Below are 27,589 nucleotides of genomic sequence, written 5' to 3'. Positions count from 1 at the left end.
AGGCCTTCCCTGATCACCTTGTCTCTCACCCCGGTTTCACTCCGCATGTTTCACCAGTAGCTGACCTTTGTTTAATTGTCTGTTTCTCCACTAAGAAGTAAGTCCAGGAAAACAATGACCTTGTTTTCTACTTGGTTCACCGGCATCTGGAACAGGGCCAGAATAGGTACCCAGAGAAAATTTATTGTATGAAGAAATGTCAATTCCCTCCACCCCAAGCCTCAGTTTCCCCATCTACTAAACAGGGATAATAACATGATAATATCTTCCTCACAGAGTTAAGATTAAATGAGAAGGACTTGCCTAGAGGTCCAGTGGTTAAGAATCCGCCTGCCAATGCAAGGGACACAGGTTTGATCCCTCGTCTGGGAAGATTCTACACACCTCAGAGCAACTAAGCCTGTGCCCCACAACTACTCAGCCTGTGCTCTGGAGGTCAAAGGTCACCAAACTGGGCCACATAAAACAATTACTGAAGCCTGAATGGCTAGAGCCCATGCTCTGCAACAAGAGAAGCCCCTGCAGTGAGAAGCTTGTGCACTGCAAATTGAGAGTAGCCCCCACCCCCTATTGCTGCAACTAGAGAAAGCCCGAGCGCAGCAGTGAAGACCCAGCACAAACAAAAATAAAATAAATTAAAAAAAAGATCAAATGAGAAATACACGTAAGGCTCAGGCACAGTGCCTGGCACTTGCTCACAAGTGGCTAATAATCCCATTACAAAGCTCAGCAGTGGCCACAGGACTGGAAAAGGTCAGTTTTCATCCCAATCCCAAAGAAAGGCAATGCCAAAGAATGCTCAAACTACCGTACAATTGCACTCATCTCACACGCTAGTAAAGTAATGCTCAAAATTCTCCAAGCCAGGCTTCAGCAATATGTGAACTGTGAACTTCCACATGTTCAAGCTGGTTTTAGAAAAGGCAGAGGAACCAGAGATCAAATTGCCAACATCTGCTGGATCATCGAAAAAGCAAGAGAGTTCCAGAAAAACATCTATTTCTGCTTTATTGACTATGCCAAAGCCTTTGACTGTGTGGATCACAATCAACTGTGGAAAATTCTGAAAGAGATGGGAATACCAGACCACCTGACCTGCCTCTTGAGAAATTTGTATGCAGGTCAGGAAGCAACAGTTAGAACTGGACATGGAACAACAGACTGGTTCCAAATAGGAAAAAGAGTACGTCAAGGCTGTATATTTAACTTAAATGCAGAGTACATTTAACTTAAATGCAGAGTACATCATGAAAACGCTGGGCTGGAAGGAGCACAAGCTGGAATCAAGATTGCTGGGAGAAATATCAATAACCTCAGATATGCAGATGACACCACCCTTATGGCAGAAAGTGAAGAGGAACTAAAGAGCCTCTTGATGAAAGTGAAAGAGGAGAGTGAAAAAGTTGGCTTAAAGCTCAACATTCAGAACACGAAGATCATGGCATCTGGTCCCATCACTTCATGGCAAACAGATGGGGAAACAGTAGAAACAGTGTCAGACTTTATTTTTTGGGGCTCCAAAATCACTGCAGATGGTGACTGCAGCCATGAAATTAAAAGACGCTTACTCCTTGGAAGGAAAGCTATGACCAACCTAGATAGCATATTCAAAAGCAGAGATATTACTTTGCCAACAAAGGTCCGTCTAGTCAAGGCTATGGTTTTTCCAGTTGTCATGTATGGATGTGAGAGCTGGACTGTGAAGAAAGCTAAGCGCCCAAGAATTGATGCTTTTGAACTGTGGTGTTGGAGAAGACTCTTGAGAGTCCCTTGGACTGCAAGGAGATCCAACCAGTCCATCCTAAAGGAGATCAGTCCTGGGTGTTCATTGGAAGGACTGATGCTGAAGCTGAAATTCCAATACTTTGGCCACCTGATGTGAAGAGTTGACTCACTGGAAAAGATCCGATGCTGGGAGGGATTGGGGGCAGGAGGAGAAGGGGACGACAGAGGATGAGATGGCTGGATGGCATCACTGACTCGATGGACATGAGTTTGGGTGGACTCTGGGAGTTGGTGATGGACAGGAGGCCTGGCGTGCTGCGATTCATGGGGTCACAAAGAGTCGGACACGACTGAGCGACTGAACTGAACTGACTGATTATCAATACCATAATGGAATCCCTGGCAGAAATGGGGAGAGCCAGTGGGACTCCCACTGCTCCCCAATTGAGCTCCAAGCAGTGGGCTAACTGGCCCGGGCCCAGTACTGATCATGGCCGAAGTCCTCAACACCCAGCAGCAGAGGGCAGGCAAATCCAGGGATGACAAGCAGAGGCGAGCATGCTTCAATTCAACTGTAAGTTTATTAGAAAGGCCATGGACAGATGAACCCTGAGTTACCAGCTGAGGAAGAAATGAAAAAAGCTCCTGCCCCTCTTGGCCCGCCCCACAGGCCTCTCGTGAACTCTGTCCTGTGGCGGACTCCAACAGAAGTCAGCCAGAAAGTGCTTTCTCGATGCTCCTTCAGGGACTGCTCGACCTGTCTGCAGGGGACCCAGGGGTGGATGCTGGTGCCTGGAGCTGGGAGCCACAGGGCCTTTGTCCTCTCCTCTAGCAGAAAGTGGTTCCAGACCTCCCCACTGCAGCACAACAGAACAGAAAAGGAGCCAACCGGGATAGAGCAAGTTCTGCGAAACAGCCAAAGGCTCTGGGAGGGGACGCCGGACTGCCTCGGAGGGGTGCTGATGGCTATAGACAGCCAATTGTGGGGGTCCCTGGGGGAATCCTGAAGCTGCTCTAAGGGGTCTCAGCCACAGAGCGCCCTTGCGTGACTCAGCGCCCTCCTGGGGCTCCACTGGCTACTTCTGTTCCCAGAAAGGCAAATGGATCTTGTAGAAATCCATGGTGGTTGATGCCATTTTGTCCTTAAAAATAGATAAAGAGTTTGTACAGTGAATCGATTTCAACCAGCAGAGCCTGAGCCGAGAACAGTCCGTCCTGGGGAAGGAGAAGGCACTTCTCACACCCTCCCTGGGGTGATCTGGGCTGGCTGCTTCTTGGGCCCCTCGGGGCTCCACTCCCTCTGGCCCTGGGATTCAGGCCTGCTTCTTCTGGGAAGCACGCTGCCTCCATCCAGCTAGCACCGCCCTGCGGCCTGGATGCTCGGGCCCCTCACAGGGTGGTGGACGGCAGCTTCCTCACCCGCCGCTGGGCCAGGATAGACGACTCGATGGGCTTCAGCTGAGGGGTGGGCTTGGAGCTGTTGAGTGCTGAGTAGGTAGCTGCCATGGCTCCCTGGGAGACAAGGGGAACTCAGTTCACAAGGGTGGGAGGTACATGTGCTCCAAGGCCAAGCCAGCCCCTCCCAGGTTCTACAGCCCACCCGGTCCCCTGTTAATCCTGCCTTGGTCGTTCTTCATGGTCATCAGTCCTGCCTCCTCCCTCAGACTTCAGAGGGCAGGAGCTGTGCCCACCCCCAAAGACTGGGGGCCATGAGTGCAGTGTCAACACCCCGGCCTGTCAGACGGGGGCTCCCTGGGGAGAGACACACGTGGCATCTCCTGGCTCTACCACCCTGAGTCCTCGCCCACGGAACCCTGGCTTGGGCCCCTGCGGCCTGGCGGCCTAGGGTGGTGGTACCTTCACAAGCTGCAGGTCCTGATGTGACAGCTGGCTCTGCGGAAGCTTGTCTTTCTGGGTGATCCACGGGTGCTGCAGGACCTGCTTGGCTGTGAGGCGCTGGTGGGGGTCCACGTGCAGCATCTTGGACACCAGGTCCTGGGGGACAGCAGGCAAGGGGTTGGTGGGAGAGGCTAGCAGAGGAGCAGAGTGCTGGGCCTGGCTGATGGGGAATGGCTAAGGCAGCCGTTTCCTGCAATGTCCTGCCTGGACCCTTGCATTAGCCCCTGCAATCCATTCTCCACGCTGCTCCAGGGCCTGCTTGAGTGGCACATGCCCTTTTTGGGGATTTCTTCCTGGAAGGCCCTTTCTTTCCTCTTTCACCGTCTAGAAGCCACGTAGGAAGGTGGGAAGAACCGAAGGCTGGGCTGGGAAGGATCAAAACCTGACTCTGCTGCTCATCGACTGCATATCCAGGGCAAGTTACTTTGACTCTCTGAGCCTCAGCTTCCCCTCCGAGAAACAGGATAGCAAAAGTACCCAAATCATAAGGTCAATCGGAGAAGGCAATGGCACCCCACTCCAGTACTCTGACCTGAAAAATCCCATGGATGGAGGAGCCTGGTGGGCTGCAGTCCATGGGGTCGTGAAGAGTCGGACAAGACTGAGCGACTTCACTTTCACTTTTCACTTTCATGCATTGGAGAAGGAAATGGCAACCCACTCCAGTATTCTTGCCTGGAGAATCCCAGGGACGGGGGAGCCTGGTGAGCTGCTGTCTATGGGGTTGCACAGAGTCGGACACAACTGAAGCAACTTAGCAGCAGCAGCAGCAGCAGCATAAGGTCAATGCGAGGGGGTACTGTTCACTAAGGACTCAACCCAGCATCTGACACAGAGGTTCCCACGACTGGGACCTGTTGTTTAGTACTGAAAGCACAAATGTTCCCTCCTCTGAGAAGGCCTGTCTGCCTGTTGGCCCGTAGCTCTGCCTGGGTCTCCACTGCCTATACCTCTGACCAGGAGGACCTGCCTCTCTGTCCCCTTGTGTGCAAGCCTGTCTGACCCCTCACACTAAGTCCCCACGAGGTAGGGGCCGTGATGATGCAGCCCTCTGTCCTGCTTCAGGGCCCAGAACACAGGAAGGACCAGTGAACGATCACCAAGTTGTTCAAACAATACACAAGATAGAGGGCGGGGGAGGGGACAGCAGTCTGCCTGGGAATCTTCCACTTGGAGAAATACAGCAACAGAGGTTTGTGGGATGTTCCACTTGGAGAAATGAGGCTGCCAGTCACCTGTCCATGAAATGCCGAAAAGCCCTGGGATGGGACCCTGCCTCCCCAGCCTTGAGTGAGCAGGGTCCAGGCCTTACAGACTCACCTTGGCTGTGTCTGAAACTGTGTTCCAGTTTCCCCCACTGAGAGTAAACTTGCCACTGCCGATCCGGGTCAGGATTTCCTCTGGTGTGTCACTGGGTCCATTGGCAAATGGAGTGTATCTGGAGGAAAGTCCACCCGGTGTGGGTATAGCCTCTGGCCTCCATCCGGGCGGCTGGGGTGGCGAGGGGGCACTGTGTCTCCCCCTTTGGAGTGGGTGCCCCCAAAGGTGGCACTTTCTCCCCAAGGTGGAGCTCCCAAAGGCAGCACCACGCCCCTGTCTCCAGCCCTTCCTGAAGCAGGGATGAGTCTTTCCCATCAGACAAGCACCACCCCAGCCTGTACACTAGGGCTGGAGGAAGGGGCAGGGGGCAGACGGGGTGCAGGCCAGAGGGGCACTCACCCCGCCAGCATGGTGTACAGCAGAATGCCCAGGCTCCAAATGTCGCAGCCTTCATCATAGCCCTGGCGCTTCAGGACCTGGCAGGAAGGTGGGCAGGGGAGAGTGGTCGGGCTGAGGGGCATATGCCTGCCTGCTACTCCCCAAAACGCAGGACAAGGGTCCCAGGCGTGGGCTGATCCTGCCTTGGTCCCTGGACCAAGGCCACACAGACCGGAGTCCTGGACAGCGTGGGGCCTCTGGAAGGGACACAAGGCCCCCGTGCCAGCCCCCCTCACTCTCGTAGCTGAGGAGGCCGGGCCACTCACCTCGGGTGCCACGAAGTTGGCGGTGTAGCAAGGTGTCATGAGGAGCCCGTTCTCAGCCCGCAGCTGCTTGGCAAAGCCAAAGTCACAGATGCGCAGGCACTCGGGGTTCCCAGACTCGTCCACGTACAGGATGTTGCTGGGCTTGAGGTCCCTGTGCACGACCTGGGGGCAGAGGGTCCGGGTCAGTTCTCCATGTGGGCAGGCTGCCGGGGGCCCAGGTCCACTGCCAGGGCTGGGAGAGTCAGAAGATGGGCCCAGAGAGGGGGCAGAAGGACCCAGAATCTGAAAGGGGGGATGGGGCTGCCAAGGGGCCTTGCTGCTGGCATTATCAACCTGAACCCTCTCGGTCAATGTCTGTGTGCGTGGACGTGCTCAGTTGTGTCCGACTTTGCAACCCCATGGACTGTAGCCCGTCAGGTTCCTCTGTCCATGGAATTTTCCAGGCAAGAATCCTGGAGTGGGTTGCCATTTCCTACCCAAGGGGGTCTTTTTGACTCAGAGATCAAACCCAGGTCTCTTGTGCCTCCTGCGTTGGCAGGCGGGTTCTTTACCACTGAGCCACTTGGCAGCTCTAACTTCACCGTCCACAGTGAACTCCTCAAATCTGCGTGCCACACGTGTGTGTATATACACGCGTGCTAAGTCACTCCAGTCGTGTGACTCTTTGAGTCTCGTGACTCTTTGAGAACCCATGGACTGTAGCCCACCAGACTCCTCTGTCCACTGGATTCTCTAGGCATGAATACTGGAGTGGGTGCCATGCCGTCCTCCAAGGGATCTTCCCAACTCAGGGATCAAACAAACCCATGTCTCCTTATGTCTCCTGCATTGGCAGGCGGGGTCTTTACCACTAGCACCACCTGGGAAGGGGGGACCACACATGTGACCTAATGGCAACTCCACTCTTCCCACTGCATGGGTCAAAATCCTAAAGAGTCATTCTTAATTCCTCTTTTTTTTTCATATTCCTCAATCAATCCATCACCAAACACAGCTGGCTCTACCATTAAAATATATCCAGGGACTTCCCTGGATAGTGGTCCAGTGGTTAAGACTTTGTGCTCCCAATGCAGCAGGCCAGGTTTGATCCCTGGTCAGGGAACAAGATCCCACGCACCATAGCTAAAGATCTGGAGTGCCGCAACTAAGACCTGGTACAGTCAAATAAATAAATGTTTTTTAAAAAATGTCCAGAGCCCAGGCACTTCTCAGCCCCTCTACTGGCAGCATGCGGATCCCAGCCATTATCATTCCTCCCCTGGATTACGGCAACAACCTCCTAACCGGTCTCCCTGCTTCTGTCTCATTTCCTATGGCCTGTTCTAAACAGAGCAGCCAGAGTGATCCTGTTAAATGTAAGTCAGATCATGTCACCTCCAAGGGTTCCCCTCTTAGGAAGAAAAGTCTTTACGATGGCCTGGTGGCTCACCTCCTCTCTCCCCGACTGCCCACCATATCGCTGGCACTCTGGTCCTCTAGCACTCCTTTCCTTGCTCAGCTGGCTTTGGCCACGCCAGCCTCTTTGCTCTTCCCTCAGCGTGCTAAGCACACTCCTGCCCCAGGGCCTTTGCATGTGCTGTTCCCTTTTTCTGGAATACTCTCCTCTTAGGAATCTGCCTGGCTCATTCTCTTATTTCTTTCAAGTTTCGGCTGAAATGCCACCTTACCAATAAGGGCTTCCCTGGACTACTCCATATAAAATATAAAATGCCACCTGGTCCATTCCATACAAAATAGCAACCACAGAGCAGTACTCCTTAGTCTCCTCACCCTGCTTTAGCTTTACCCACAGCATTTACCACTGCTGGAGATTTACTTCATCGTCTTCAGAACCCACCCACTGGAATGTAAGCTCCATGAGTGTTTTGCTCACTGCTGCATCCCAGCATTAAGAACAGTTCCCAGCACACAGTAGGTACTCAATAAATACCTGCTGGAGAAATGGACAAACGACACTGCTGAGGCCTTAAGCACGTGACTCTCCCCTGGCCCCACGTGCTCCTGTGTAACCGGAGGAGGCTGACGCATTCCACTTGCTTTCCATCCACAGCCTCTCCCTCTGCATGGTTCCATTCAGAGTCACTAACTCTCACCTAATTATTGACAACTCTCAGATCTCCGACATTAACCCAGAACTTTCCTGAGTCCAGGATCACACAGCTGCTGACCAGATGGCAACCACTGAATGTCCCCTAGCCCCTCAAGCCCAATAATCCCAGACTAAACTCATTTTCACCTTCCTTCTCCCATGAGCTCACGTACCTCCCTGAGAGCTGTGAAAAACCTTCATTGGCTCCCTACTACTTCGGGATAAAGCCTGAAGTCCCCATCCTGGTGTGGAGAGCCAAGCTGTCCTTTCTAGCCTCACTGTCCACCACATCCCTCCAGTGCCTGGAGCCCAGGTCAGAGAGGGGTCCTTCAACCACGAACAGCCATCTCTCTCTGTGGAATGCCTGCTCACCCCCAGGACCCAGCACAGGGACTCGCACACAGCAAGCGCTACGTGAACTCTGTGCCATGAATGAATGAATCACACCTCTGAAACACAAGAGACCTTGCACGTTAGATCGGCTGAATCTCACCGGTTAGTTGGCTTTATGAGAGAATTCCTGCATGGTCCCTGTGGAGCCAGGCCAACAGGCTCCAGAGGCAGCTGCTGCTCACTCCAGCTGACAATCACTACGCACCACCTCGGGCCCAGGTTTCAAAAGCAGCCAAATTACCAAACCAAGAAAATACCTGCATTGCGCAGGCCAAACACAGCCACTGAGTCAGTCTGTGGCTCCAGTGGAGTTGTGATTTCAGTCAGGAGGCAGACGGGCTGCAGTGTGAATCCTGGCTCTACCAGCAGCAGCTGTGTGACCATGATGTGTCACTCAACCTCGCCAGCCTTTGGTTTTCTCACCTGTAAAACGGGGCTGATAAGAGTGCTCGGCCCCCAGCGTTACAGGAAGGTGCATACGAGTTATGTACCAGGAGTATGCAGCACAGGGCCTGGAAAATGACAGCTGCTGCCATAGTAACCCCAGCACTTCCTGGGTGAACCCACCATCATGCTGGATATCAAGATACAGCGAGTGCTTGTTAAGAAGCCCTTAAAAATTAGAGGACAAGAAGGGCAAGAAAATGAGGCCACAGATGTTGTCCAAAGCAGCAGCCAATCGTATGCAAGGAAGAAGCACAGACCTAAAGCCAGTTTAGCTATGAGACTTTTACTTAAGGTCCCAGAGCCTCAGTTTCCTCACCTATAAAATGGATGACCTAATACTCACACCTTCTTCATAGATTTGTTCAAACAGCTAAGTGAGTAGATGTGTAAAGTACTTAGAAGCTGTCCGGCCTGTGGAAAGTGCTCGGAGATGCCAGTGGCAGCAAAGTGCCCTGTCATCGCCAGCATCATCGGAAGATGCATTAGGGCACCTGTGACCAGCCACACACACAGATAAAGGCTGAAGTTCTTCTACATAAGTCGTCCGGTTAAACAGAGAAGTCAAAGTGCGAAGCACGACTGAGTTCTCAGACAGGCTGTTCTCGCCACCCTGGGGCCCTGAGGGAAGCTAGAGACTTGAAAGGGCTCCACATATTAAACAAAGAACTCTTGCAAAATAAGATGAAAAAAAGCAGACAACCCAATTTCATTTAATGGACGAAAGACTTCAACCGACTTTCCATAAAAGAGGCTGTCCAAATGGCAATAAACCACTGAAGAGGTGCTCAACTTCATCAGTCATCCGGAAAACCGAAGTTAAAAGCACTATGGGATACCACTCCTCATCTCTTAGAGTGGCTATAATTAAAAAGATGGAAAATGCCAAGTGTTGGCAAGTAACAGAACTCTCACACACTTCTGGAGAGGATAAATATGTAAAACAACTTCGGAAACCCGCCAACATCTACTAAAGATGAGCATATCCTGCACTATGACCCAGCAATCGCACTGCCGTGTTCACACCCAGGTTATAGTGGACGAGTGTTCAGGAGAGACAAGTGCAAGAAGGTCACGGCAGCGTTACTTGTCATAGTCAAAAACTGGTAACAGAGACTTTCCTGGTGGTCCGCTGGCTAAGACTCCAAGCTCCCAATGCAGGGGCTCTGAACACAGTTCAGTCTCTTGTCAGGGAACTAGATCACACGAGCCAAAACTAAAGAGCCCGCCTCCTGCAACCAAGACCCAGAGCAGACAAAAGAGAAGAATCCTGAATATCATCCAAACCTTACTTTACCAGCTTTGTGAAGCAATATGCTGAAGGGACCAGCATCACTACCAACCCCTTTGTTCTTGAATACCTTCTTTAAAAAATTAAATAAGTAAACTACTAACAATCCATGTCCATTAACAGTAGAAAGGATAGTTAAACTGTATTCGCACAGTAGACATCACAGAGCAATGAGACTGAGGGAACTGAAGCCACACAGCATCACCGGTGACTCTCAGAGAGAGTGCTGAGTGGCTGAAGTCAGATATGAAAGAGCACATGGATGTCAAATTAGAAGTCAGCTTAGAATGGTTATCCTTGAGGAGGGAGAGTGGAAGGGGCTCGAGGGGGTTGGGGGGAACTAGAAATCCTTCAGCTCCCACTCTAGAAAGCCCTTCCCTGAGGAGTTCCCTGGTGGTCCGGTGGTTAGGACTCCCAGTTTTCATTGCCGAGGGTGTGGGTTCAATTCCTGGTCGGGGAACTAAGCTGAGAGGCACAGCCCTGTCTGCTCTGGGTGCTGGTTACATGGGTGTATTCACTTTTTGAAGACTTATTGAATTGTGCATGATGACCTGTTTATGTGATATTTCAATATGAAGATAACATTAAAACAAATAGGAGGGTCCAGAACTGGTCACTCCCTTCTCATTCCTCAGCTGTTATGAGATTTCCGGCTTCTGGACCACAGATGCTGCCGAAGTGTAAACAGCTCGAGAATCTCCCTCCAAACACCTCTATGAGGGCTTCCAATTTCCTCCTCATCTTCCCCTAGTATTTGGAAAGGGCCAGAAACTTTAGAGGCAGCTGGTAAAGAATCTGCCTGCAACACGGGAGACCTGGGTTTGATTCCTAGGTTGGGAAGATCCCCTGGAGAAGGGAAAGGCTACCCACTCCAGTATTCTGGCCTGGAGAAACTTTAGGGCCCATAGGTTCCAAAATCCCAAAGATGTCCTTTGGGAAAGAAATAATATTCTCCCATGACACCTCTACAGAGTGAACGTCTGCACTTGGAGCTCATCTACCCCTCATAGAGAGGCTCACTACTTTTGGAAGCAGCTCCCACTCTAAAAAGCCCTTCCCTGGTTAATTTCCTGGTGGTCCAGTGGTTAGGACCCTGAGCTTTCACAGCTGAGGGTGCAGGTTCCCTTGTTGAGGGAACGAATGTACTATAAGCTCTGAGGCACAGCAGTCCCTGCTCTGAGCTTTAGGTGGCCTGCTGGAAACTCACCACTTCAGCTCTATCTTCTAAACCTTCTTCGGGTAATGCTAGCTAGTACTCACGTGAGACCAAAACAGGAAAAGGAAGCCTGTGTACTGTCTGACCTGACATATTTCCATATCAGTCTGTTTGTACTGGTCATTTCAAAACACAAAACCACTTCAAACACGACCACGCAGTAACCAAACTAGACCTCTGGTGATAAGGTAAAGTTCTTTTTCACAAAAGAATCCCCCTAATAAGTTAGACAGAATTACACATTGTTATTTTTGCAAATTCTAATGAAATGATTGATTCAGGGAAATGTCACGAAAGGCTGAAACCATTGCATGAAAGGTTGGTGACGATCTCCATGATACACCTCACACCCACCCACCGCCTGACACCCGTTCACCCGTCCCCAGACCCGTTCAGTCATCCCCTGATGACTAACAGGGGCAATGAGACACTGGCTCCTGGACACGACGCTGTGCAAAGGTCACTGCACCTCCCATGGAGTGACTTTTGACTCCTTGCTCCCCAAAAGAAGTTGAAGTGAAATCTAGTTAAGACTTTGGAGCACCTTGCAGTTTACAGGAAACATAGGCAATAGAGAAACAATGAAAATGATGCCACAAGGAGGCAAACACATCCAGAATGCGGGACCGGGACTCCCCTGGTGGTCCAGCGGTTAAGACTGTGTGCTACCAATATAGGGTTACAGATTCAGTCCCTGGTTGGGGAACTAAAATCCCATATGTTCTGCAGTGAGGCCAAATAAATAAGTAAATAATGTGGGACATTCCACAGAACTGCTCTCTTCAACAAATCAGTGGCATCTGAAAGGGAGGTTTTACTACGGAGGTGATGGATGTACACATTTAATGAAACTCATCAACTTGTACGCTTAAAATCTACTGTAGGCAAATTTTATCTCAGTTTTATAAGAGACTTAAGGGGTATGATAAGTGAATGAAAGGTATGAACCTTGCAGAGCTTGTGAATCCAATAAACAAATTGCAGACATTTTTGACATTCGAGTCAGTTCTAATGAGGTGGATGAATCTGAAGTAAGTCAGAAAAAGAAAAATACAGTATATTAATGCATACATATGGAATTTAGAAAGATGGTAACAGCAATCCTATATGAAAGGCAGCAAAAGAGACTCAGATGTAAAGAACAGACTTTTGGACTCTGGGAGAAGGCAAGGGTGGGATGATTTGAGAGAATAGCACTGAAACATGTATATTACCACATGTAAAATAGATGAGCAGTACAAGTTCAATGCATGAAGCAGGGCACTCAAAGCCAGGGCTCTGAGAACCCAGAGGGATGGGGTGGGGAGGGAGGTGGGAGGGGGATTCAGGATGGGGAGACACATGTGTACCTGTGGCTGATCTTGTCAATGGACAGCAAAAACCACAATATTGTAAAGAAATTAGCCAGTGTTTCCAGCAGCATTTCCTCTTACATCCACTTCCTCTTGTCCTGACAGCTGAACCCGCAGCCAGATTCCTCCCTGAAGCCTTGAAGCTCCCAGTGATCTTGCTGTTTCCTAACTCAAAACCACTCTGCATCTGTAGCGCCCCACCCAAATTTCTCAAACACTCTGGCTCCCTTCTTCCCAGGCTGTGTGACCTCAGGCAAGTGAGCTCACATCTCTGAGCCTCGGCTTCCATAACCATAAAGTGAGGCTAAGACCAGCATCTACCTAATAGAGTTGCTGTGAAAATCAGTTGAGATAACCAAGAAGGAACGCAGCATGATGCCTGCCTAGGTCCTGAATAAACGTTCCTTTTCACAATGTGGCCTCATCCTCCTTTCCTTCCTTACTTCCATCCACCTGCCCACTCACCCAGCTTGGGTCTCCCCTCTGTCTGGCTGGTGGAAGACTGCCACTGTCTGGGCCAGTCATGGTCTATGCACTCTGCTGATGGTAAGACCCTAGGCCGCCCCCTGCCCCAGGCCCACTCGGTGCTCCCTACTCAAGACTTACCCCCTGGGAGTGCAGGTACTCCACGGTCTTGCTGATGGTGTGCAGGACGAAGCTGGCCTCGCGTTCCGAGAAGAACTTCTGCCGCAGGATCTTATCCAGCAGCTCCCCTCCCCGCATCAGCTCTGTCACCAGGTACACGTGCTTGCCGTCATCGTACACCTGCCAGAGACTGCACTGTCAGGCCCCTCCCCTCGACGCCAGGCCTAGGCTCCTCGGTCACCCGCTCACAGGGCCAGGGAGGCACGACCTGAGCCTTGGGCCTGGGTTCTGCTCTGTGTCTCATCACCCTGGCAGGGCTTTCACCTGGGCCCCTGAGCAGGATGCTGGCTCTGTCCTGAGGGCAAGAATGCTCTCAGAGAATGCCAGAGTCACCCAGGGAGGGCACCTGGTGCAGCCAGACTAGAGGCGCCTCAGTGGACCTCCCATCCGTGAGCAGAGGAGGATCAGAAATCAAAGGAATGGCCACCCCGAGACCCGACCGAGAATCGAGGGCCCGTGTCCCCACCCCACCCTCAAGGACCCCCACTCACATCTTTCAGAGTGATGATGTTGGGGTGCTGCCCGTACCGCAGAAGAATTTCAATCTCTTCCGAGGGGTCTCGCTTGCTCTTGTCGATGACCTGAGGAAAGGGGGTGCACGTGGCGGTGTTGGGGGATCAACTCCAGAGTCCCGACCTGCCACAGAGCCCCACGCTGCAGGGCGTGGAGTCTCAGCCGCACGCATTTCACCCGACCTGCCACAGAGCCCCACGCTGCAGGGCGTGGAGTCTCAGCTGCACACCTTTCACCCGACCTGCCACAGAGCCCCACGCTGCAGGGCGTGGAGTCTCAGCCACATACCTTTCACCCGACCTGCCACAGAGCCCCACGCTGCAGGGCGTGGAGTCTCAGCCGCACGCCTTTCACCTGACCTGCCACAGAGTCCCACGCTGCAGGGCGTGGAGTCTCAGCCGCACACCTTTCACCCGACCTGCCACAGAGCCCCACGCTGCAGGGCGTGGAGTCTCAGCCGCACGCCTTTCACCCATCCACAGAGCTTCCAGCACTATCCCTCCCCGACCAGAGGGCCAGGGCTACATCACCCACCATCTCCACCCCAGCCGAGCATCCTTGGCCTGGACAAGGTCATGAGGCTCACCTTGACAGCATACTCCATGTTGGTGGCTTTGTGGACACAGCGCTTGCACTCAGAGTAGGAGCCCACACCAATCGTCTCTTTTACCACGTAGCCATCGCTAAAAACCAGGTTTTTCCCATGTAATTGCTGCAGAAGACCAAGAGGTGGGACTGATTATGTGCTCTAGAATGTAAAGTCATCTCCCAGAGCCCCAGGCCTTGGGCCCCTGGAGGTGGCACTGGGCAAGAAGGAAGCCTGGTGCACTGCAGTCATTGGGGTCACAAAGAATCGGACACCACTTAGTGACTGAACAACAATAGGAAGCCTGGGGTAGAAGGCCTCGGGCAAGAACCTGCCCCTCTCCGGGCCTGTTTTCTACACTATATGATGGGCACACTTGCTGGCTCCTGGGCGCCTGGCTGCAGTTTGTGGTCAGTGGGTGCTGAAGCAGGCAGGTAAGGAGCCATAACACACACGTGGAACAGCTGGAGGCTCTGAGAACCCAGGCAGGCCTGCGAGGGGCATGGGAGCCCTGAGCCAGGTCCCAGCTCTCCACTTCCTGTGGCTGTTGGCAGGTTGTTTCCCTTTTCTGGGAGACACAGCCCACCTTGTGGGATGTCTCGAGGCTCTAAGACATTAACTGTATCAAATGCTTTGTGATGCTGAGTGTGTAGCAGGAGCCCTTTTCACCAGGTGACCACACAGCCCACACGGCCCTGCTTCACATCTGCTGTCCTCACATCCAGTCTGGTTTAACACTTGTCTGGGACCAAGATATCCCAGTTGGATAATAAATCACATAAGTCACCCTAACTTTACGCATAACTTTGTGTTATGTAACTCACATAATCCTTGAAACAACCCTCGGGGAAAGGTTCTATCCTCACCCCCATTTACAGATGAGGAAACTGAGGCACGAGGAAGTGTCCCCTCCACAATCCCTGACCTTGGAAGCTCTGACCCAGGCAGTGAGCTCCAAAGTCTCCATTCTTGCCTCTCAACTCTAAATTTCCCACGGAGTTCGGAGAGTAGGCAAGTGGGAGACAGTGGGAAGAGATCCAAGTGCCCGCCCAACCTGTCAGGGCCAGCCACCACCCAGCGCCACCAACCTGGGTGTGTCCGGCCCTCCAACATTCTGGCTCTGTGTCAAGAAACTCATAACCTGGAGAAGGGAAGGGCTACCTACTCCAGTATTCTTGCCTGGAAGTGTCCATGGACAGAGCAGCCTGGCAGGCTACAGTCCATGGGGTCTCAGAGAGTCAGACAAGACTAAGCAACTGAACACACACGCACACGAGACTTATTAGGACCAAGCGTGTGTGAAAGGAAAGCAGATGGTGATTCTTGAAAAATTCAAATTTCAGAATATTTTTAAAATAAAGTTTCAAGGTACTAAAAAAAAAAAAAAGAAACTCATAAGCACGCTGCCTTCCCTGTTTTACAAGTGGGGAAACTGAGGCTCAAGGAGGTTGCGGCGCAGTGGGCTCCCCGGTGGCAGCAGGGTCTGAACCCAAGTCTGTCCGCGTTCAGTGCCTGTGTTCTCAGCTCTTCCACCTCGCGGCTTCCAAGAAGAAAGGGACAGCTGAGAAGTTTCTCCCGCCCCTCACCTGTACCACCGCGTGCAGGGGCGCCTGTGTGGCCCGAGGCTTGCCGTCGTCCTCCATTAGGCCGGTGGCCACGAAACTGAAGCCGCGGAACAGCTGATGGGCACCGGCACTGGGGGGGATTCCTGGGGAGTCTGCAGAGGCAGGAGGGGGGTGTGAACCAGAGGAGGCACCCTTGACCCGAGGTAGCCCAGAAAGCTGGCCGGGACGGGAGCCTGGGCAGGACCTCTCATCTCTGGTTTTAGCCCGCCTGCCCATGTGTGTTCAGACCAGTCCAGCCCTGTCATGCAAGAAACAGCAAAAACCCTCACATCCACCACCCGCCCAGGCCAGGTCACTTTATCCCTTCCTGGAGGCCTCCTTGTGTCTGGTCTGCCCCTTTAGGTCCATCTTCTCTGCAGCAGCCAGATGGAGGGTTCCGATCACAAGTCTGTGCCCTGTTTGTACCCTTTCTCTGCCCTTGGGATAGCCCAGGCAATGAGATGCTTGTGATCTTAGCCTCCTTTCGCCCCACTCCACAGCTCAGCCACGCCCAGCTTCTCAGATCCTTAGAGGAGACTCTAAGCCATTGTACATGCTGTTCCTGCTAACTAGACAACCATTCCTTGTCCATCCTTTGAGGCTCAGTTCACACACTGTCCTCTGAGAAACCTGGCCTCACACTGCTCCTCCAGCCCGTTGCCCCTGCTAAGCTGCACTTGCCGAGCTGCCCAGAGCTGACTTTGTGTCTCTCCCACTGCAGCCTGAGCCATATGAAGGCAGGGCCTGGGTCTGTCCTGTGCACCGTCAGTCCCCGCATGGCTGGCACACTAACGGACCTGGTACATACTTGTCAGATAAATAAAGATGCGACGGGCTGCTCGGGGAAGTGACAAGTTCCCCGACATCAGAGACGTACAAGCACCCCTCTGCTAAAACCTGTCCCTCTAGGAGGCCTTTCAGAACACTCCTCCCCAGTATGCGGCCAAAACATTAGGATTTACCAAGTTCCCTCTCAGAAGCCCCCTCCTTGGCTTCTATCTGTAATCCCATGGACTGAGTGGGTCTGTGGCTAAGTCCGTGTTCCAGATGCGTCACCGAAGCCCAGTTGTCAGAGCAGCCAAAGCCGATTCCCACGCTAGCCCCTGACCTCTGGGCACCGTCACCCCTGCTCTGCCAGACCGTGCACCTCGCGCATTTGCCAGGTCAGATTCTTCACCCCTGACGTGAGTGGGAGCCTGATGTGTCTGGTCTTTCCAGTGGGCTGAAGGTGCCCGGGGCCAAGGGTCCTGACTTTTCTATTGTGGCCCACTCACCCACTCACTCCCACCCCCTTGCCCAGGCACAAAGAAGCCCATAGAGCCCCAGAGTGGGACAGCCAGGCTGAATGAGACGGGGACAAAGAGTCAGAGACTCCCCGCCTGTCTGCCCACACACCTGGGCCTGCCTCAGCCCTCAGGGCCCCTGTGCCCCAAAGAGGCCCCGACTCCCCACTTCCCTCCTGGGGAAGGGAAAGCCCAGGACAAAGTCAGACGAGGGACGCACCCTTGGGTGTGCGGGACGTGAACTCAGTGTCAAAGTAGAAGGTGTCATCGGGTTGCGCCACGGCCGGCTTGAAGGGTGGCTTGATCTCACGCCGGTACAGCTTCTGCAAGGTGGAGTGGGCGCCCTGGTTACCTTGGCACCCCCACAGCCCATCAGCAGCCCCATGCAGGAGGAGGAGTTAATGGCCTGGACGGAGCACAGGCTATGCAGACAGGGCATAACTGCTCGCCCTCGGGAGGCCGGCCCGTGCCCCCAAGGCCACGCTGTCACCTCTGCTTCACATCGGAGGCTCGAGTCAGCAGAGGCCCCCTCCCACCACAGCCGAAGCCCTGCCTGGGGCCCCAGGGTGGATAGACTCACTCACATTCCAGTCAATGGTGGAGTAGAAGACATGCCGCTTGATTTCCTCTGCCCCATCAGGGCCGGAGCCTGCAAGAGCCCAGATGAGGGGCCTGCCCCAGGGCCTTCCGACCCCAGACAGCCGCCCTGTCCTCCGAGTGGCCGCGCCTCACTGGGGTCTGGGACCAGAGGCTGGGCTCACACCACCCCAAGTCCAGCTATCACCCCGAGGCCTACAGACCACTCAGCATTTTCCACTTTCTGGAGCCTCTTGATGATTGGGCTCCCATGTACTGATGGGAGAAGGAGGGTCCAGAGAAGAGAAGCTAGACAACTTGTCAAAGGCCAAAGTCAGGACAGGTCAAACCTGTCCTGAGATTTGCAGGGGGTCCCCACCTCCCCCAGCTCCGCACCAACTTAGGCCTCATCTCTGCTGCTCTTAGCCCATCGCCCTTGTCAGCCACCAGACAGGCTCTCCCTCCTTTCAAGCCCAGACACCTGGATGGGACCTTACGAAGCTGGTCAAGGTCCAGGTGAACCCGGGAGCCAAGGAGCCAACACATACTGATCAGCTACTACAGGCACGTTCATGTGACTTCATTTAATCCACGAAGCTCGAGATCATTGTCCCTGGTGGAGACAAGGACCTCGGGCTCTCGGGGAAGACGTCAACTGCTTTGGGTCACTCTGCTCACAAACAGCACTCATCCGACCACAGTATCTGTGGAGGGACCACCGCGTGCCAGCAGTGGGGTCCCGAGCCCCTGGCGCCCGAACTCGTGCCCCTTCTCCTGAGCCAGCAGCCTTGGCGGAGGAGCCGTGCCGGCCTCTGTCCTCATCCCCAGGGGGAGTGGAGATGACTCAGTTCCTGCTTTCCCCCAGACACAGGTCACCCCCCCGCCCCACACTCCACACATGGGGCCAGAAGGCAGGGTGGCCGCCGGCATTGTCTGCCCACACAAAGGACAACGGCCCCTTTCAGCCCCAGATGTGGCCCCGTGGCCTAGGTCACAGCTGTACCCGCTCCCCTCCCCTGGGCTGGGGCCACTTACCGAGCCGGTTGGCAGGATTCCGCTTGAACAGGGCCCGCAGGAGGCTCTGGGCTTCCGTGCTTAGAAACTGGGGCATGCCCAGCTTTGCCCTGCAATGGCCCCCGGGTCTCGTCAGGGTTGAGCCCCGCCCCGGAGGCCCCATCTCACCTCCCGCCTCTGTCCACATCTCATTTCCAGCTCAGTCCAGACAAGCCGTCCACTAACTTCCCTCCCAGAGACTCAGGATTCTCCACCCACAGGCCCCGTGGGTGAAAAGGGAGCCCTAGCAAAAGCATAGCACTCGAACCAGCGGAGTGTCTTGTTCTTGGAGAATCTGAGGATAGGTGTGGGGTGATACTCTGGCCCCCAAACGAGGCCAAGAAAGGAGACACCTGGAGGTGTCAGAGAGAGGCTGGGGCTTACTTCAGAATCAGGGTCATAGTCTCCTTCCGGTCCTTCCCCTGGAAGGGCAGGGAGCCCGTCAACATCTCAAACTGCAGGGAACAAGGGTCCGTTCAGGCTCTGCTCCCGCCCCTCAGGCCCCCCACCTCCTCCCACCCGGGCCAGCCACTCAGCCCCCTGCCCAGGAGGTCCACCTGGATCAAGAACTGTGTGTGTCCCTCCCCTCTCCATCAATCAGACCACCAGGAGCAGAACTAGGGGCCTGAGGTTGGGGAGAGGCCCAGTATGGGGCGGGGGGCACCCCAGGTGGGGCCAAGCCCGGAATCCTTCCAAGGAAGGAAACTGCAGCTCGGAGGAGTGTGAGGCCAGCTTAGCTATGAGAGGACAAGAGAAGAGCCTTAGAGACCAGAAACCACCCTCCCTTGCCCCCATGCCCCACAGATGGGGAAACTGAGGCCCAATGCCTGGGCTGGTTGCTGGATGCTTTACCCCTGCCTGGGCACTCACCATCAGCACCCCATAGGACCACCAGTCTGCACTGTGGGTATGGCCCTGGCGGTTGACAACCTCAGGGGCCATGTACTCCACTGTCCCGCAGAAGGAATAGGCCTTCTTCTCATGGTCGATGGCCTCCTTGCTCAAACCGAAGTCTGTGACAAGGAGCGCAAGTGGACACACCTTCAGGACCCCCTACCTTCCTCGCTGCCACCCCTGCACACCCATGCCCTCCTGCCCAGAGGCCTGAGGGCATCACCGCCATGGTACTCAGGAGGAAGCTGAGGCCCAGGGGGTGAGATGGTCTGCTCAGCATTACACAGTGGGGACCTGGGATGCAAACCCACGTCATGCCAGGCCTGGACTTTTGACCACTTCTAAGTGCCTGGCACAGCCTCTCAGGACAAGCGGATACCCTAGCACTCAGCCCAGGTCCCTCTAGAGCCCACCCCGCCCTCCCCTGAAACCGGAGGGGCAGGCGCCCTCCACTCACCAGTGAGTTTGATGTGGCCTTCCTCATCCAGAAGGATGCTGCAATGGAGAGAAGGGTTCAGGGCCCCTCAGTCGTGGGCCTTTGGTGGGGTCAGGTGACGCCATGGGTCTGTAGGGGCTGGGCTCAGCCCAGGGAAGCTGGTCCACCAGGTCCGGCTGATGAATGGGTGGGTGGCGCAGGGACTGGGGGTGCTGCACAGGTGTGTTGCCTACCTTTCTGCTAATTCTTGAAACGACTGTGTGAGGTAGGTACTCACATGGCCCCGTTTTAATGATGGGGAAGTTAAGGCCCAGGGAGGTTAAATAACTCCCCCAGTCAGAGAGTTAGGAGGTGGCAGAGATTAGATTTGAATTTAGGTCTGCCTGACTCTGGGCTTCCCTGGTGGCTCAGATGGTAAAGAATCTGCCTGCAATGCAGGAGACCCAGGTTTGATCCCTGGGTCAGGAACATCCCCTGGAAAAAGGAATGGCTACCTACTCCAGTGATCTTGCCTGGAGAATTCCACGGACAGAAGAATCTGGTGGGCTACAGTCCAAGTGGTTGCCAAGAGTTGGACATGACTGAGTGACTTAACACTTTCACTTTTCACTTTCTGCCTTACTCGAAAGCTACATCCCACTCCACGTAAGCACCTGCCCCGGGCTCCCAAGTAACCACTTGAGGATATTTAGATGTTAAGGAAGATTCTACAGAGGGTCATATCAAGGAAGGACCTTTAATAGTGGCATCTCAGATGTCACACTGGATTAGCAAAAAAGGTAGGCAACGCCCAGGCACAGAGGTACCTGGTGCTTGGTGATGGCAGCCCTAGTGATGAGGCAGCCCCCAGGCGAGCCTACTGCTGCCACCACTCTGCTCCACCCGCCAGTTCTTGGGGCAACCCAAGAGAGGGGGACTTTCTCAGGGGGAGTCACCCCACCCCCTCAGACTGGCTCTGCTCTAGAAGAGGCCCCTGGGGCCTGCCTCTGCACACCCTAGGGAGCTGGGCAGAGCTGGGCCTTCACTCACTTCTCAGGCTTCAGGTCTCTGTAAATGATGCCTAGACTGTGCAGGTGATCCAGGCCCAAAGCCAGCTCGGCCAGGTAAAACTTCACATCCTCCTCCGTGAACATAACCTGCAACGGGCGGGAGGGACTTCAGCCGGGATCGCCCCTTTCTCAGGAGCTGGGGCACTGGGCACTCAGCAGCTTCCCCGTCCCCCTCAGAGATTCCATACCCCCTTCTCTTTATGAAGGGGTTTAAAGAATAAAGTGACTAATATCCAAGTCACTCATGGTAGCGTTGAAAGGCAAGTAGGGAAAGGCTGGAGACAGCCCAAGGGTCAAGCAGTAAACTAAACTGTCTCCTTCCCACATCACGGAGTGCTCTGCCAGCCATGAGGGGTTCCTAGGTGGTTCAGTGATGAAGAGTCTGCCTGCCAAGCAGGAGACACGGGTTCAAGATCTGGGTCGGGAAGATCCCCTGGAGGAGGGCATGGCAACCCATTCCAGTATTCTTGCCTGGAAACTCCCATGGACAGAGGATGCTGGCAGGCTACAGTCCATGGGGTTGCAAAAGAGTCAGCCACGACTTGGCAACTGAACAACAATGCAGCCATAAACTAGAACAAGGATCCCTCCATATGACGGATGGCTACAGATCCATCTCCAAGGTATAAGTGCCAAGTTACCCCAAAACACACTGTCATGAAGAAAGCAAAGTACAGTATATGTAGAATGGTGTTTTGTATGTAAGAAAGTAGGGGTCAGGATTCAGATCATACGTTGAATTGGTTTGTATTTTTTTCCCAAAGAAACATGGGAAATTTAGATAAGAAAAATGTTTACCTAGAGGAGGGAGTCGAGAGGGCTGGGGTGGAAGGAAGACTTCTCAATGGATATTTTTCTTCTCAGTCATGTATTATCTATTTGATCATTCAAACAGCATTTTAAACATTTAAAAACTTTGGTTCTCTTCTAAAATTTAATTTGTATTACTGGTCCCATTTTTATATCTGGCTCAAATTCTTATATGTGAGTTCAAAAGCCTTTTGGTTAACAGCACATAATCCTAAAGAATCCAGCTTTCCAGGTGGATTTGAGCTTCTCCGAATCCTCATAACCCTGCCCAGGGAAGCCCTGAAAAAAATGGAAGTGAAGGGGTTTCCCTGGTGGCCCAGTGGTTAAGAATCCACCTTGTGATGTTAGGGGCACGGATTTGATCCCTGGTCTGGGAAGATCCCACATGTCTTGGAGCAACTAAATCTGTGCACCGCAACTGCTAAGGCCAAGCTCTAGAGGCCACAAGCTACAACTCCTGAGGCCAATTCACCCCAGAGCCCATGCTCCACCATGAGAGAAGCCACTGCAATGAGAAACCCAAGCACTGCAATGAGTCACAGCCCCCACATGCTGCAACTAGGGAAAGCCTGCATGCAGTAATAAAGACCCACCACAGCCAAAAAATAAATAAAAACTCTCAAATAAATAAATCTTAAAAAAAAAAAAAAAGAAGAAGCAAGGAGGTGAAGAGGTGAGAGCCACTCTTGGGTTCCTGGAATCAGGGCAGGATCACATCCTGGGCCTGATTCTCCTCACCCATCTCAGGGAACTCTCAGAATTTCAGCGAGGGAACGGGCTCTGTCCCAGGGTGGGTCAGGGAATGCTGGGCAGGCCTGGCGAGTCCCAGGTGGAGGCCTCACTTTCGCACCAGCTCCATCCGGGGCCCTGGCAGTGGGGTGTCTGGGTGTCCCAGGCGTCAGCTCACCTCTTTAGAGAGCCGGGTGAAGAGGTCCCCGCCGCGCAGGAAGTCCAGGATAAGGTAGAGCTTGCCCTCAGTCTGGAAGGCTGGGGAGACGGGAAAAGGCCATGGGGGAGCCAGCTGCGCCCTGGGCCTTGTCCCTCTGCCCCTCAGCTCCCTTGGTCTGCCAGGCGGCAAATGGGGCAGTATATAGGGGAGGCAACAGCCCCCCGACAAGGGCAAAGGCCGGCAGGTGGGGTGGGAGGTCAGGGAGGGTCTGTGGTCTTACCGTAGTGCAGCTTCACCACAAACGGGTGGTTTACGTCAGCCAGGATGTCTCTCTCCATTTTGGTCCGAACGCGGTCACGCACTGGTCAAAGGAAGAAGAGGCTTACCAAAGGTCTGGCCGCCCAGCACAGCACCGCCCCCAGCCTTGGCTAAGAAGGACTCTCTTTTCTACTTGTTCCTCATGTCTCTCGGCAGTGCCCAAGACTGGCCCTTGGTGCCCTGCCCATCTCTCTAGCCCTGTCGCTAGCTGTGTCCCGAGGGGCCATTCAATCCAGCCAGCCTAAGCAACCTGTTCCTTGTGTGCCCCCAGCCTCTGCCCCTGTGGCTCCCCCTGGGATGCCTTCATCAGCCCCTTCTCCGTCTGGCATAAAAATCTCCAATTCCCAGACTTCCCTGGTGGTCCGGTGGTTAAGACTCTGCACTTCCACTAGAGCGGGCGTGGGTTCGATCCCTGGTTGGGGAAGTTCCACATGCCATGCGGTGTGGCCAAAAAAAGCAAGAAAAAAGTCCCTGATTATAGCTGAGGGTAGACTCCCTGGGCATGAATTTCAGACTCATAGGTCTGAGCAGGCACCTCACCCTTTTTTTTTTAAGAATAAAAGTCCCTAGGCCGTTCTGATCGTCAGCCAGTTCTCCTCTGACTCAGTTCAGGCATTCTCTCCTCCAGGAAACTTTCCTTAACCTGCCAGGCTGAGCTGGAGCCCTCTGGACTCTTGTAGTGCTCTATGTCCCCCTTCAGAGCACCTTTCACCCTCTAATTTTCTTGCTTCACTCACCCGACAAGGCTGGGACCATGCTGAATTAACTACCCTCATCACTGCTTCCCAAATACATCTAGCATTTTCAAACTATCAAATGACTCTACATTTCTGTTCAGGCATAGTTCCTCCCTCCTGGGGTGTCTTTCCTCTATGTTTTCAGTCTGGAGAGAAGGCCTAACTCACCCTCTAAAGGCACAGCTTACCTGGCTACTCCCATGGGAGCCTCTCCCCTGTGAGGCTGAAACCCAGATTCTCCTGGGTCCCAGCACCAACTGCACCAGTCTGTGGGGTCCCGCACCCCCTCCCCTGTCCCAGCCTGGGAGCCCTTCACAGCATCTTTCTCCTTCCATCATCCTTCCTGGGGAAGGATTCCCATTCCTACCAGGCTGGTCTTAGAGCACCACAGCTGTCACCCCACAGCCAGCCCACTGTGGCCACAGGAAACCAAGGCCAGTACCTCCTATTCTGCCCCCACCATCCTAGCCAGGGCCCACTCCTCCTGGTCAGCAGGACCAGCCTGGTCCCCAGGCTGACCAAGGAGTCACTGTCCAGTCCAAAGCCCACTCGCAACCACCCTCACACCCTCTGTAAGTCTGGGAATTCTAGACGTGGGCTCAGCTCCTTTCTGAACCTCTCCATCCATCTCTGGGGCCCTGCCTTGACTCACCCTCTCCAACCCGCCCAACTGCCTCGTTCCCTGGGTTCCCTCCTCTCCTCTCATGCTCTCCCCAACTCTGAGAGGTCTCCCTCAGACTCTTCAAGCATCATGAAGCAATTCTGCTAACAGAATGCCTCGGCCTAACCAAGCTGATGCCTGATATCTGAAGCCCTTGCCCCGCCCGCCCCCGCAACACACTGCACTCACCCCTGCCTCCTGCCAGACGCCCTTCAGCTACAGACACTGGCACTTGGCTTAGGGGGGTGGGAAGGGGTTAGTTCCCGAAGTCTTTTCTTCTGAATGGATCCTGTCTTTGCCATTGGGGCAGTGGGAGAGAAGGAGGGGCTGAGAATAGGCCTGTTTCTGTATCTTCAGACCGGGTATTCCTGGTGAGATTGCTGTCTTTCCCATCAGACCCTAGGCCCCTAAGAGCTGGGTGTCATCTGCCCTCTATCTCTGCCCAGCCTGAGGCTCTGCGGGGAGGCACCCCCCACTCACCTTTCAGCGTTGCCTTCTTTAGTACCTTCATGGCGTACAAGTGTCCACTGTCAGGTCGGGTGACCTTTCGTACCAGGAAGACCTTAGACGGCATCGGGGTGGGGGTGGTGAGGGGGAAGCAGAAGAGAAGATAGGCAGGGGGCTGACCCTGCCAGCTCTCATGCCCCAGGCTGACCTCCAGCTTCCCTAAGCACCAGCTTGCCCTTGTGTTGCCCCTGGGTACCACAGTGACCTCTCTCCTCCTCCCCTCAGACCCATCAACCCTTGCGCTCTGATCCTTTGAGCTCCAAGGCGGTCCTCCCACCCCCACTGTGACATGACCAGTGCTGCCCTCCCAGCTGTGGGCTCGGGACTCACTTTGCCAAAGGATCCTTGGCCCAGGACCTTGAGGAGCTCAAAATGGGATGGGTCGGCCTTCTCCGAGCCAGCCTTGACATGGTGTGTAATGGAGATCTCCTTGAGAACGCCCTCATCCTGATGGAAGAACAGAGCTGGTGAGCATGGTGGGTCCCATCCAGGTCAGCACAGGGCACGGCCCCCCATCCTGAGATCCTACTCCCGCCAGATCTCAGCAGACAGGGTCCTGCAGGCCCAACCAGCCAGCTATCCTGGAAGACAAGGCCTCCCAATTCATGCATATCAAAACCCAGGGAGGGCCAAACCACCAAGGAGCCGGGTCAGGCGAGCTCGTATCGTTCCTGCTGCTCCAGCCTGGTCAGGCCCAGAGGGGTGCCCAGGCATGGCCGGGCTGAGCCAATGCCAGGCTCTGGCTGAGGCCTACAGACCTGCCCCAAGTCCTCCCTGGAGGCTCCCCTCCCGCAGCTACAAAGGTTTTGGTTTTGCCACAATAGGAAGTCGAGTTTGCTCATGTACTGGGAAGGCACAGCTGGGTTTTGTTTCTGGCCAAGATGGAAGATGGGCTCTCTCTGGTAGAAGGACAAGGCTAAGATACACAAGAACACAAAGTTGCCACTTCAGACTCCCCCTAGCATCCCAGTAAGTGTCAGCCTGAGGTTGAGGGAGTAAGACTGGGACTCTCTGCACCACCCTCTGACACTTCCTTCACACAAGTCTCCTAGAAACTCCTGCCAGGTCCCAGATGTTCTAGAACCCCTCTGCTCTCCCTCCAATCTGTTGATGCCACCCTGGAGCCCGGAAGTGCCTCCTCACTCTCCCAGGAAGCAAGGCTGGACAGGGTCTAGTCACCCAGGAGGGTCAGACATGGGCAAGGAGAACCCAGAGCCAGCTGTTTCCAAACTGGTTACCAGGGCACCTGTTCCAGGGGCCACCGTCAGGCCAGGCCCAGACAGCTGGGCACACTCACCGAGTCCTGCCTGGGGCCAGGGCCAGGGGCAGGCAGGGAGGTCTGGCTGATCCTGGGCCGCTGCTTCCTGGGCAGCCAGGGGAGCAGGGCCCAGAGCCGCAGACGGGGCGGCTTGGGATCCTGCTCCATGCGCCCGGCTGGGCCGAGGCACCATGGCAGGAGCAGGCAGCGTCCGGGGCTGCTGCGGAGGTGGCCAGGCCCAAGGCGGATGTGCAGGGTGAAGGCGGGGGCTGGGCCAGCCCAGGGCCGCCAATCACTCAGGGCCTGTGGTTTCCCAGCTCCCTTACCACCTCCCTTCCTCTCTCTCCCCCACCCTCCCCATCGCCGGAGGGCTGCCCTCTGGCCCTCCTCCCCATCCTCCCTGTGGGCCTGCAGAGGGAAAGCCCCATATGCCAAGCCAGCTGCTGAGGAGGAGACAGGTGCCCAACAGGCAGACACAGGGACCAGACATGTTCAGGCAGATGAGGAGGGACACCCAACAGGCAGAGGCAGGCTCCCTACAGGTGAAGACAGATGAAGGCGCACATCCAACAGATGGGTAGGAGAGTCCCCGTGCCCAGCAGGCTGGGATGCACAGGGCCATGCACCCAACAGGAAGGAGGTGGGAAGAATACACATCCGATGGGCAGAGACAGATGGGAACATGTACCCAACATACGGAGGAGGCAGGAAGGGACTCATACCCAACAGGCAGAAGTGGACAAGGACTCATATCTACCATGGAGAGGCAGATGGGAGGCACACATTCCAACAGGCAAAGATAGATGGTAACATGTACCCAACAGGCAGAGACAGATGGGGATCCAACAGGCAGAGGCAGATGGGGGCTTGCATCCAACAGGTGGAGACAGATGGGGAATGTACTCAACAGGCAGAGACAGAAGGGACACGACCCAACAGGCACCCAGCTATGTGACATGGACCCAACAGGTAAAGACAGGCATTCATGGAGTGGAGACAGACAGGAACCCAACAGCAGAAGCAAGTGGGCAGCAGTCAGAGGCAGCCAGCGTCAGTGAGGCCCAAGGAGGCTGACAGATACCCAGGGCACATAGACACACAGGCACCCACAGAGTCAGACCCTGGACTTAAGGGCAAGAGCTCTGGGTTCCTGCTGGTCCACCTGGGGGAACATCATCTGCAAAACCCCAGCACTTGAGAGAGAGCAGTCTGGTACTTGTGGCCGACTCATCTCTGAGGAATTCCATTTCTTTGGGCTTTCCGTCCTATGCCAGGGCCTGAGAGGGGCCCAGGATCAAGTCACTAGACGGAGACGGATGTCTGCTGAGTGTAATCTG

General features: G+C 54.3%; 1 protein-coding gene across 4 annotated transcripts in view; it reads right to left on the bottom strand.

The window, feature by feature from the left end:
- Positions 1-2,287: 2,287 nt before the first annotated feature.
- RPS6KA1 (ribosomal protein S6 kinase A1) overlaps positions 2,288-27,589 on the bottom strand; it is a 37,941-nt gene continuing 12,639 nt past the window's right edge. For 3 of the 4 annotated variants that reach the window (XM_070383297.1, XM_070383303.1, XM_014478245.2), the window contains 20 exons: positions 25,325-25,441; positions 24,968-25,049; positions 23,052-23,132; positions 22,790-22,869; positions 21,053-21,159; positions 20,045-20,082; positions 19,564-19,706; positions 19,078-19,148; positions 18,676-18,764; positions 17,649-17,713; positions 17,285-17,387; positions 15,764-15,894; positions 14,178-14,303; positions 13,570-13,659; positions 13,040-13,198; positions 5,649-5,810; positions 5,344-5,420; positions 4,945-5,062; positions 3,583-3,720; positions 2,288-3,237 (listed from right to left, as the gene is read on the bottom strand). In XM_070383297.1, the coding sequence (XP_070239398.1) occupies positions 3,115-3,237; positions 3,583-3,720; positions 4,945-5,062; positions 5,344-5,420; positions 5,649-5,810; positions 13,040-13,198; positions 13,570-13,659; positions 14,178-14,303; positions 15,764-15,894; positions 17,285-17,387; positions 17,649-17,713; positions 18,676-18,764; positions 19,078-19,148; positions 19,564-19,706; positions 20,045-20,082; positions 21,053-21,159; positions 22,790-22,869; positions 23,052-23,132; positions 24,968-25,049; positions 25,325-25,441 (2,100 nt within the window). In that variant the 3' untranslated portion in view covers positions 2,288-3,114. Of the gene's footprint in view, positions 3,238-3,582; positions 3,721-4,944; positions 5,063-5,343; positions 5,421-5,648; positions 5,811-13,039; positions 13,199-13,569; positions 13,660-14,177; positions 14,304-15,763; positions 15,895-17,284; positions 17,388-17,648; positions 17,714-18,675; positions 18,765-19,077; positions 19,149-19,563; positions 19,707-20,044; positions 20,083-21,052; positions 21,160-22,789; positions 22,870-23,051; positions 23,133-24,967; positions 25,050-25,324; positions 25,442-26,291; positions 26,458-27,589 lie in introns of those variants that run through there. The other variant, XM_005895881.3, reaches the window with a different exon arrangement.

The sequence above is a fragment of the Bos mutus genome, chromosome 2 (genome assembly GCF_027580195.1).
Source record: "Bos mutus isolate GX-2022 chromosome 2, NWIPB_WYAK_1.1, whole genome shotgun sequence".
NCBI lineage: Eukaryota > Metazoa > Chordata > Mammalia > Artiodactyla > Bovidae > Bos > Bos mutus.
The sequence above is the reverse complement of the archived record's forward strand: the minus strand, read 5'-3'. Positions and strand labels throughout refer to the sequence as shown.